Raw genomic sequence first — 12636 nt, forward strand, 5'->3', positions numbered from 1 at the left:
TAGCCTGGGTCAATACTTTCAATAGAGTAATAGATTCTAAGGCCAGAAGGGACCATTGTGATCATCTAGTCCAACCTCCTGCATAACACAGGCCACAGAGCTTCCCCAAAATAATTCCTAGAGCAGATCTGTTAGACATTTAATCTAGATTTAAAAGTTGCCAGTGATGGAGAAACCACCACAACCCTTGGTAAACTATTCTAATGGTTAATTACTCTCACTGTTCAAATTATACCTTATTTCCACTCTGAATTTGTCTAGCTTCAACTGCCAGCCACTGGATCGTATTATACCTTTCTCTGCTAGATTGAAGAGCCCATTATTAAATATTTGTTCCCAATGTAGGTATGTGTAGACTGTAATTAAGTCACTTCTTTACCTTCTTTTTGTTAAGCTAAACAGATTGAACTCCTTGAATCTATCACTATAAGGTACGTTTTCTAAACCTTTAATTGTTATCGTGGCTCTTCTCTGAACCCTCTCCAACTCATCAACATCCTTCTTGAATTCTGTGGCCAGTTCTGATGCCCACTATTCCAGCAGTGGTCGCACCAGTGCCAAATACAGAGGTAAAATAACCTCTGTACTTCTACGCGAGATTCCCCTGTTTATGCATTCCATGATCACATTAGTTCTTTTGGCCACAGCATGATCAACTGATTATCTATCGCAACCCCTCTCCCCATCTTTTTCAGATCTTTTGCTTCCCAGATTAGTCACCATCCTGTAAGTATGGCCTTCTTCCAGTGTTCCTAGATATATACATTTATATGTAGCCATATTAACACACACATTGTTTGCTTGCATCCAGCTTACCAACAATCCAGATATCTCTGTATCAGTGACCTGCTCTCTTCATTTATTTACCACTCTCTCTGCAAACTTTATCAGTAATAATTGCATGTTTTTCTTCTAGGTCATTACTAGAAGTGTTAAATAGCATAAGGGCCAAGAACCAATCCTTGCAGGGCCCCACTAGAGATATACTCATTCAATGATGATTTCCCCATTTCCAGTTACATTCTGAAACCTGTCGTTTTTCATCAATTCAATGTGTGCCATCTTAATTTTGTATCATTCTAGCTTTTTAAACAAAATGTCGTGTGGTACCAAGTCAGATGCCTTACAGAAGTCTCTCTATTACATCAACTCTATTACCTTTATCAAGCAAACTTTTAATCTTTTTTTTTTAAAAAAAAAGTATCCAGTTAGTTTGACAGGATCTATTTTTCACAAACCCATGCTGAATGGCATTAATTATATTACACTCCTTTAATTCTTTATTAATCAAGTCACATATCAGTTGCTTCATTATCTTGCCTGGGATAAATGTCAAACTGTCAAGCCTGTAATTACCCGGGTCATCCTGTTTACCTTGTTAAAATATTGGCATGACATTAGCTTTCTTCTGGTCTTCTTGAACTTCCCTGATGTTCCAAGAGTTATTGAAAATCAATATTAACAGTCCATCAAGCTCCTCAACCAGCTCTTTTAAAAGTTTTGGATGCAAATTATCTTGATAAATTGATTTAAACTGTCTAACTTTAGTTGCTCCTGTTTAACATTCTTGAGATACTAGTGGAATGGAGAGAGTGTTGTGTTATATGACATGATTACATAGTCCTCCCCCCCCCATACAGAACAAATATTTATTCAAGATTTTTTGCCTTTCTTCATTATTATTGATAATTCTATCATTTCCGTTTAGTAATGGAATGATATTATTGTTAGGATTCTTTGTGTTCTTAATATACTTTAAAAACTCCTTATTGTTCTTAACTCTGCTGGCGATAGATTTCTCCTTGTGTCCCTTTGGTTCCCTTTTCAGTTTTCTACAGTTACATTCATTACTATCAACTTCCCCTTTCTTCCATTTGTTATTTCTTAATCTTTTTTATTGTTTATAGTTGCCTTCTAAACCCAGTGATATTTTTAACCAATATGGCCTTCTTCCTTGATTGTGGCTTCTTTGACATCTAGTAAAGTGTTCCTAAACAATTCCCAATTATCACTGAATTTCAATAGTAATTATATATTAGTCAACTTTTTTGTTTTGCAACTAAGGTCTGAAGAGTACCGGATACTTTACAGAACATTGAAAAGAACACCCTCTCTACCCTGAAGAGCTTACTATTTATATGTGATCTTGACCTAAATAAACATAGACAAATTATTCAGTAGTGCAAGATCTCTCAAATTTCATTTTCTGGATCCTTACATACAGACATTCCAGCATGAATTATGCTGACCTCTAAACACTAACTATCATAGAATCATAGAATATCAGGGTTGGAAGGGACCTCAGGAGGTCATCTAGTCCAACCCCCTGCTCAAAGTAGGACTAATCCCCACCTAAATCATCCCAGCCAGGGCTTCGTCAAGCCTGACCTTAAAAACTTCTAAGGAAGGAGATTCCACCACCTCCCTAGGTAATGCATTCCAGTGTTTCACCACCCTCCTAGTGAAAAAGTTTTTCCTAATATCCAACCTAAACCTCCCCCACTGCAACTTGAGACCATTACTCCTCGTTCTGTCATCTGCTATCACTGAGAACAGTCTAGATTAATCCTCTTTGGAACCCCCTTTCCGGTAGTTGAAAGCAGCTATCAAATCTCCCCTCATTCTTCTCTTCCGCAGATTAAACAATCCCAGTTCCCTCAGCCTCTCCTCATAAGTCATGTGTTCCAGTCCCCTAATCATTTTTGTTGCCCTCCACTGGACATTTTCCAATTTTTCCACATCCTTCTTGTAGTGTGGGGCCCAAAACTGGACACAGTACTCCAGATGAGGCCTCACCAATGTTGAATAGAGGGGACGATCACGTCCCTCGATCTGCTGGCAATGCCCCTACTTTTACAGCCCAAAATGCCATTGGTCTTCTTGGCAGCAAGGGCACACTGTTGACTCGTATCCAGCTTCTTTTCCACTGTAACCCCTAGGTCCTTTTCTGCAGAACTGCTGCCTAGCCATTCAGTCCCTAGCGGTGCATGGGATTCTTCCATCCTAAGTGCAGGACTCTGCACTTGTCCTTGTTGAACCTCATCAGATTTCTTTTGGCCCAATCCTCTAATTTGTCTAGGTCCCTCTGTATCCTATCCCTACCCTCCAGCATATCTACCTCTCCTCCCAGTTTAGTGTCATGTGCAAACTTGCTGAGGGTGCAATCCACGCCATCCTCCAGATCATTAATGAAGATATTGAACAAAACCGGCCCGAGGACTGACCCTTGGGGCACTCCACTTGATACCGGCTGCCAACTAGACATGGAGCCATTGGTCACTACCCATTGAGCCCGACAATCTAGCCAGCTTTCTATCCACCTTATAGTCCATTCATCCAGCCCATACTTCTTTAACTTACTGGCAAGAATACTGTGGGAGGCCCGTGTCAAAAGCTTTGCTAAAGTCAAGGAACAACATTTCCACTGCTTTCCCCTCGTTGACAGAGCCAGTTATCTCATCATAGAAAGCAATTAGATTAGTCAGGCATGACTTGCCCTTGGTGAATCCATGCTGACTCTTCCTGATCACTTTCCTCTCCTCTAAGTGCTTCAGAATTGATTCCTTGAGGACCTGCTCCATGATTTTTCCATCTTTGCCAGTGCTTTTTCCCCTCCATGGAACTCAAATTGTAATTCTTTGTACTATACTAAACTTTTTTTTTCTTATTCTGCGTGGGGGAAGACTTGCTAAGTGCTAGATCACAGGCTGTATACCAGCTTCTTTGTACCTCTTTATGCTGAGGCAACATCTTAACTTTCCCATCACTTAGATACCCATTGCACATGCACATACATGTTTACACATGGATAATATGGTCTGCTTCACTGATCCAACAGGGGATAGCACATATTACATTCCTCAGAGCTGCGTGCATGTCTCACCTCCACTACAGCGTCACCAGTTGAAGGAGTAGGAGTTATTTCTGAATACAAGGGTCCCTCCTCTCAGATGAACTATTTTAACACTTCACCCACATGCCACCATCTAAGTACAGCCTGTGTTTTCAGGTAGTGATTATCATATTCAGCAGCTAAGTTACAGTGACTAAGTGTATTTAGGAAGAAGGAGGGCTGGCTGCTATTAAAAAAAAATTACTATGAATTCTGATAGTCTACTTGGCAAAATTTCTGGTGTGTGTGCCACCTCAAGAATTATCCATTGGCACATGACTAGCATTCTTGGTTTTCTGTCTTTATTTTATGCAAGATATTGAGATGTATATTTTGTTTATATTGCTGTATTTGTGTATTTATAATTTTGTTAGATGTATTATGAGAAGAAAAAGTAATGTCCAAAGCATTTTGTCCACATTTTCCTCCCAGTTGAAAACATTTTTAATGCAGAGAATGTGCTCTCTCACTTAACACAGGAAGAGCTATAAACTGCAAAGTGTGTTTTTTTTTCCATGTTCCTCCATCACTAAATTTATTTAATTTATTAATTAGCAACAAAGTTGGGGGCATAATTCAATGGAAAATGTTGAGAAACAAAAGAAAAAACCAACAACAACCCACCTGCATCAAAGTTCTAAAATAACTAAACCTAAACTGGTTACTTTTGTGATGCTTTCTTATTTAAAAAAGAAACTGAGCTATGCAAAAACGGCTTTGTGATAGTCTGAACAGGTTTTTTATTAATTTAAAAACAATATTCTATTTATATCAGATGCAAACTTGGCATATGTTGCCTTTATTTCTCCGAATATTTTTTTTTCTCCTTCAGATACTGTTTCTGGTAAGAAAGAAGGAGGGCCAGCCAAAGATCACGCCCAGGAGAATGCAGAGCAAATGCAAGATACCCCAGCTTCCTCCACAAGTGGGCAGAAATCAATATTCAGTGGACCCAGAAAGATAGGGTAAAGTCTTGAACTTTGGAAACTGATAATTCAGAGTACAGCACCTCTGAGCACATTTTCTTTTGAGTCTCTCCAGTCTCTCTTTCTCTCTGTGTCTCCAGTATTGCAGATCACACCAAAATCTCCCAGGGTTAGAAACAATCTGCTTTGAAACAATTGCTATAATTAGACTGCAGTCTCCTAGGAAATGCAGCTATAATTACCTTTTGCTACAAGGTAGCAGCAAAAGGCAATGGCAGCTATTGGATTTTTCCTCCTGGTAAGAGGTTATACTTCGAATTTGAAGTGTTTCTAAGTGTGCTTCTACTCTGAAAAATGGCTGTAAAAATGGCACCTTGAACATCCATGTTTGTTTCCTCTGAGTGGTTTCCGCATAAAATTAGCTCTGTTAACAAGTAAAATTATGTTTTGCCCCTAACTTCCAGCTCTGTGAACTCCCCCTGTGATCAGAAAGCTATGTTTTCTTTTTATGAATCATCTTCAGTAAATAAAAATGATGCCTGGGCATACTACGGCCCCAGTAACATCTGTGCAACCCCATTATTTTCAGAATATTCCCTCAATAAAATGTGTCGTAATGCATCTGGGGCTGCATGTTTGTAAAGAATGAACGATATATGTGCTGTGGGGTTGAATAGTTGTTACTGGGGCATAAATTGGTATTGATGCATGGGGAGGACAGAACTCAACTTAGCTTTCAATCGTGGGCTGAGTTATCCAGGCTTGCAATTAGAAAAACAACTTTTTATTGGTAAATTGAGCAAATTTTGACATGGAACATAGATCCTATAGTCACTCTTCATAGGAAAAGCTCTTGGTTAAGAGTTTGCTAATTACTACTGACTGAATTGCTATCCAGGTGCATCTACAGCATATAGAATATGTAAATTATGAGGGCTGTGATGGTCAAGGGAATAGAGGAGCGAACTGGACCTCTGACAATCAATCAGAAACTTCACTTGATTTTTCCTCATTAATGTTGGATAAAAGAAGCAGCTGCTGCTTCTGAGTACTCCTATGCAGATGAAGAGGATACAGCCTAAGGAATCGGTGGCACTAAAAATTGCATTTAATTACAGTTCATGCAGATAATAGCCATGGTGAAGGTATCCTGAAAATCTGCCTCCTTAGTGGAGTGGAGCATTTACCGTCTTTGCTGTGAACACTTAGTAGCACAGTAACTAAATGTTTAGAGAACTGATTTATGCCTGTTTCTTATCTTCCCTTTTTATTGCAATTCACCCCCCAATGGGAAAATCTGCTATGGTTAAAATGTCAATATTTCAAGTGACAAATCATCTCCATAGGGAAAAGATTTATTGCAGAGAAAGCTAGGAAAACATGGAAATTGTCATATTGGGTCAGACCCAAGCTTTACAGAATCTGGTATCCTGTCACTGACTTTGGACCAGTGCAGGAACTCAAGAGAAAAGTGTAAGAAACCCTCACTAGACAGCTTTGGGGTTATCTGTCCCTCATATTAGGCCTTATCATGGTCTCTAATACTTAGAGTTTGGCTGATTGCCCGAACACAAGGCAATAATAATAATATATAAAATTATTAATAATTCCTCCAACATTTTATCATTAATCTTCATAACTCTGGACATTCTCATTATCCATGTAAATATCCAATTCATTTTTGAATCTTGCTGAATTCTTGGCTTCAACAGCTTCCTATGGCAATGAGTTCCACAGCCTAATTACAAAGAAGTATTTTCTTTGATCAGTTGTGAATTTGCTTACTTATTATTTAATTGACTGTCCCCTTGTAGCTCCCGGTCTACTTTTTCTAGGCCACATGTTATTTTGTATGCCTTTATAATACTCCCTCTTATTCATCTCCTTTCTAGGATAAACAATCCCAATCTTTTCAGTCTCCATATGAGAGTATTTCTAGGTTGATTTCACTAATCATTCTCCTCATCCTTCTCTGAACCCCTCTAGTTCTGTAATATCCTCTTTGAGATGGGGTGACTAGTATGGCACACAGTATTATTCTTTAAGTGCTGGTCCTTTTGTATAGTCTCTGTGGGTGCACATTCACTCCATGTGCTTAAGGCTGAAAGATTTTTCAACAGCAGTGTCTGTTAGTCCATGGCTGTGCCTTACACCTCCTTGTACTCTAAACCAAGAGGATAAGGGATGGTGTGAACCAGCAACCTCCCCAGTTCATTTCTACCGCTCCTGGTCTGAGACAGAGCCCTCCAGTGCCCACAGCTTCTGCTAGTGTTCCCACATGAACTGTTTTGTTTCTCTTTTACATAGTTTTATCTTAGCTAGTTAGTAGGACTGTTGATTAATTGCAGTTAACTCATGCAATTAACTCAAAAAAATGAATCGTGATTTAAAACATTAATCGTGATTAATCGTAGTTTTAATTGTACTGCTAAACAACAGAATACCAATTTAAATTTATTAAATATTTTGGGATATGTTTCTACATTTTTAAATATATTGATTTCAATTACAATGCAGAATACAAAGTGTACAGTGCTTACTTTATATTTGTATTACAAATATTTGCACTGTAAAAATTATAAACAAAAGAAATAGTATTTTTCAATTCACCTCATACAAGTACCGTAATGGAATCTTTATCGTGAAAGTGCAACTTACAAATATAGATATTTTTTGTTACATAACTGCACTCAGAAACAAAACAATGCAAAACTTTAGATCCTGCAAGTCCACTCAATTCTTCTACTTGTTCAGCCAATCGCTAAAACAAACAAGTTTGTTTACATTTACAGGACATAATGCTGCCTGCTTCTTACTTACAATGGCACCTGAAAGTGAGAACAGACGTTCGCATGGCACCTTTGTAGCCGGCGTTGGAAGGTATTCACATGCCAGATATGCTAAACATTCATAGGCCCCTTCGTGCTTCGGCCACCTTTTCGGAGGACATGCGTCCATGCTGATGCTGCTCGTTAAAAAAATAATAGATTCATTCAATTTGTGACTGAACTCCTTGGAGGGAGAATAGTACGTCTCCTGCTCTGTGTTTTACCTGCATTCTGCCATGTATTTCATGTTCTAGCAGTCTCAGATGATGATCCAGCATGTTGTTCGTTTTAAGAACACTTTCACTGCAGATTTGATAAAATAAAAAAGGTATCAACGTGAGATTTCTAAAGATAGCTACAGCACCCGACCCAAGGTTTAAGAATCTGAAATGCCTTCCAAAATCTGAGAGGGACGAGGTGTGGAGCATGCTTTCAGAAGTCTTAGAAGAGCAACACTCCGATGCTGAAACTACAGAACCCGAACCACCAAAAAGGAAAATCAACCTTCTGCTGGTGGCATCTGACTCAGATAATGAAAACGAACATGCGTCGGTCCACACTGCTTTGAATCATTATCGAGCAGAACCTATCATCAGCATGGACGCATGTCCTCTAGAATGGTGGTTGAAGCATGAAGGGACATATGAATCTTTAGCACATCTGGCATATAAATATCTTGCGATGCCAGGTACAACAATGCCATGTGAATGCCTGTTCTCACTTTCAGGTGACATTGTAAACTAGAAGCAGGCAACATTATCTCCCATAAATGTAAACAAACTTGTTTGTCTGAGTGATTGGCTGAACAAGAAGTAGGACTCAGTGGACTTTGTTTTATTTTTGAGTGCTGTTATTTTTTGTACATAATTCTACATCTGTAAATTCAACTTTCATGATAAAGAGATTGAATTACAGTACTTGTATGAGGTGAATTAAAAATACTATTTTACAGCACAAATATTTATAATAAAAAAGAAATATAAAATGAACACTGTACACTTTGTATTCCGTGTTGTAATTGAAATCAATATATTTGAAAATGTAGAAAAGATCCAAAAATATTTAAATAAATGATATTCTATTATTGTTTAATAGTGTGATTAATTGTTTTAATTGTGCAATTAATAGCGATTAATTTTTTAATCACTTGACAGCCCTACTAGTTAGCTGTTAGTGTTAGTAGATAGTTTGAAACTTAGGGGTTTTCTACCATTTGGGGCTTTTAGTATGCCCATGATTCCAGGCTCTTAGCTCTGTCTGGCCTGCTGCCAAGTCTTCCCAATCAATGACCTTCACAAGAGCTGCCTGTACTGTCTCAGGAAACAGACATTCCCTCCAACTGTGCAATCTGCTGTTTCTTTCCCCCTTGGACCAGACAGTTGTGGGAGTTCTGACTCTGCGAGTACTTAATGGAACAGGAACGAGAACCAATAACCAGGCAAGGGGGCAGGAAATTGGTCTCAGGGGTCTGGGCACAAGCAAGCCTAGCAACTAGTTGCTCAGACAAGAGGTGGAACAGGAACAGGCAGCTTTATGCCTGGTGTGTCCAATCAGCAGTCTGTTGCTAGTCATCTGACCTTGCTGAGTCAGTGGATGTAGTCTCTGGTGATGGGGCATTAGTTGTAGTTCCCTCATCTCAGCTTGCAGCATGGTGGCATGGAGAGTAAGGCTTTTGCTTGGCAACCCCATGGGCCTGGGTTTGAGAACTGCAGTGCCTGACATTATCTAAGTGGAGGCATGAGACGGGTAAGGATAAACACCCCCGTAAGAAGAAGGATAAATTGCCTCACAAGTCCTTTAGGAAGAGGACTGCTTCTCCCCTACCCTTAGTACCAAGTGAGACTCCACACCCAGGTGTGAGTGTGTCTATAGCTCACGGGAAGCATGTGGAACCGATGGTACTGAGAGCTGAGTGCTTTGAAACCATCAATACAAGGGGTCTGATTGATCCCTGCACCACCTAAAGAGAGAAGAGACCATTCACCTTCTGCACCATGCTGCAAGAAGACCGCCTTGCACAAAACTGCATGTGGGGACCCATCCAGAGACCCTCACACTCTCCACCCGTTAGACCTGCATATTCCTTTCTTGACAACCTTCTGATCTACACCAATCCAGAGTCACTGATTCTTTCAGACCACGTAGTGCCCAGGGACAACCGTACAACGATGGCACGGCCTTTGCTGGTTCTGAATACCAGTCATGGTGTAAAGGCTCCAACACCTTCAGTACACCACCTGCTGGTTTGTTCCACTAGCCACAACATCACAAGGCAAAATGGTAACATCAGCTCCATCAGGGGAACAGGAGTTGCCCAGCTTCACTGATGAACAAGAATTGGGGCCAGTGGTTCCACCCATGGTCCTGAGGCATGAGATGAGCCCTGACAGGGCTTTCAGAACCCCCTGAATGCCTCCACATTCTTACTGAGCACATTATTGGTATAGGGACAAGTGGTATCCCTCACGGGACTCTCCCCCATACCCATATGATCCCCCGACAGGGGCCATACTGAGGCTTTGGGCATCCTTACTTTAGAGCCTCAGACTGGGCAATGCTTTCAACAGAGGTTACCTCCAAGCCACGAGCCTGAGTCCCCCCAGGAGTGTTTTGAGGAAGAGGACCAGCTGGTACCCCGCTGCATCCACCGATAGCACTTTCTTCCTCCTCCTCTCCAGATGAGGGAGTGGCACCAGCCTAACTCTGGCCACTAGATGACTATAGACAGTAACAAGACCTCATAAGGAGGATTGCAGAAACTGGCGAGATCCCCCTGGAGGAGGTCCAAGATCCAACTCATAAGCTCCTGGACATCCTCCGGACAAGGTGGCATTTCCTGGTAATGACGCCATATTGGCAGCTGCTAAGGTGGTGGGGCACACTCCAGCCATCCCTGCCACTCTCCCAAAAAGAGCAGACAAAAATTCCTTTGTTCCATCAAAGAGGCAGAATATTTGTTCTCTCATCCTAATCCGAACTCTTTCATGGTCCAGACTGTCATGGAAGGCAGCATGCTGCACCAGCCTAGGTCCACCCCCTTCAGTCAAGGATGCCAAGAGACTGGATCTCTTTGGCAGAAAGAATTTTTCATCATCTAGCCTTTTATTTCACATAGTGAATTACCAGGTATTGATATCCAAACTGTTGGAGTTAGCTAATAAGCTGCTATAGGAGTGTAGTCTCCAATTCCAGGTAGGCCTTGAGAAGGGGAAATTGGTTGACAGATTGTCCCTGCAAGCGTTGCTTGATGCAGCAGATATGACAACTTTGGTCATGATGAAGTAGGCCTCCTGGCTGCAATCCTCAGGTTTCCCCAAGAAGGTCCAGGCAACAGTAAAAGATACCCTCTTCAAGGGTAACAACCTGTTCAGCGAGGGAAAGATGAGGCACTTCATTCCCTTGAAGAGTCTTGTGCAGCTCTCCACTTCTTAGGGATATATATCCTGGTGCACAGGAGGAACTCATAGACACTGTCCTGGCTCTCAGACCATCTGTGATCAAAGGGCCTTTGAGCTTCCTAGGAAGTGACACATGTACAGCATGGCAGTCACAGTGCACCACTACTTTCCCCTCTTCAATCCCAGCCTCCCGTGGAAAAGGTATTTTGGTGGGATGCCTGTCCCATTTCTTTCCAATGTTGCACCTTATCACATTGGACAGAGAGGTCCTAGAGAAAATCTTGATATGCCTCACCATAGAACTCTTTTCTACTCCTTCTCCAAAATGCCCCTCCCCAGCCCTCTTCACAAGAGGTCTCTCAAACAGGAGGTGAACTCTTTAATTCCGCTGTGGGCAATAGAGTCTATGCCTTCTCAACATAAGGACAAGGGTTGATGTTCAAGATATTTCCTTGTACCCAAAAGTAAGAGGGTCTGGAGACCAATCCTGGACCTCAGACAAGCTGATGTCTTTATACGCCATTCAAAATTCAGGATGAGTACCTTGGCCTCAATAATCCCAACCCTAAATGAAGGTGACTGACTTGTGGCCCTTGATTTGGAGGTTGCATATTTTCATATAGACATTGATCCAGCTCACAAGCGAGGCCCGCGCTTTACGGTGCACCACGATCACTTTCACTACAGAGTTTTCCCCTTTGGCTTCTTAGTGAGACCTAGAGCATACTTACATACCCAAAGCATACTTACCACTGGACGGAGTCTGCATGATGAGGGACATCATCACCCAGCTCTGACTCAGCCCCCAGATGGCAGTCTGTCCGACATGGTCCCTCTAGGTCACGTGGCTTCCTGCACCTAAGTGACATCCTTTGTGAGGCTCCACCTCTGGTGCCTCCTGGCATGGTTGTGGACAGTCTGTGCTCCCAAGCACAGTTGCCCTGGACAAATGAGTTTCACTTCCTCCAAACATCCTCATATCTCTCACTTTGTGGGAAACGAAAGAGACTATTTTCATAGGGGTTCCCTATGTTCCCCCCATCACCACCCACAAAGACGCTCATAAGAAGATGCCTCTCTTCTGGGCTAGGGAGTGCATCTGGAGGACTATATTGCTCAGGGATCCTGGACTCTGCAAGAATCCAAACTATGCATCAGACTTCTCAGGAGTGCATAAAGCATACAAGAGGTTCCTACCCTTCATCCAGTCCGCACATGTCTAACTCATGTCAGACAACATGACTACTGTATTTTGTATAAACAAACAGGAAGAAACAAAGTCTGCCCCTTGGCATGGAAGCAGTCATGCTCTGGAACTGGTGGATCTGGCATTGGATAACATCCTTAGCAGCACACCTCCTGGAAGCAATGGACACCTTAGCCGACAATCTAAGCAGGTATTTCCACCAGGATTACAAGTGGGAGCTCCATTCTTCTGTGATGCAGTACATTTTCTGGCAGTGGGGTTTCCCATTGTGGGACCTCTTTACAACTCAAGCAAACAAGAAATGCCTACAGCTCCTGAGTACCCATAGGCGTAACTCCAGGAGAATGCCTTTCTGGTACCATGGTCAGGTCTGCTAATATATGTC

At 41.5% G+C, this 12636-nt stretch overlaps 1 protein-coding gene across 4 annotated transcripts in view; it reads left to right on the top strand.

Moving 5' to 3' along the window:
• SYTL5 (synaptotagmin like 5) overlaps positions 1 to 12636 on the top strand; it is a 177367-nt gene that overhangs the window by 99475 nt on the left and 65256 nt on the right. For all 4 annotated transcript variants that reach the window (XM_038387843.2, XM_043505622.1, XM_038387845.2 and 1 more), the window contains exon 5: positions 4725 to 4857. In XM_038387843.2, coding sequence (XP_038243771.1) covers positions 4725 to 4857 — 133 coding nt within the window. The remainder of the gene's footprint in view (positions 1 to 4724; positions 4858 to 12636) is intronic.

This window comes from Dermochelys coriacea, chromosome 1 (genome assembly GCF_009764565.3).
Source record: "Dermochelys coriacea isolate rDerCor1 chromosome 1, rDerCor1.pri.v4, whole genome shotgun sequence".
Lineage (NCBI taxonomy): Eukaryota > Metazoa > Chordata > Testudines > Dermochelyidae > Dermochelys > Dermochelys coriacea.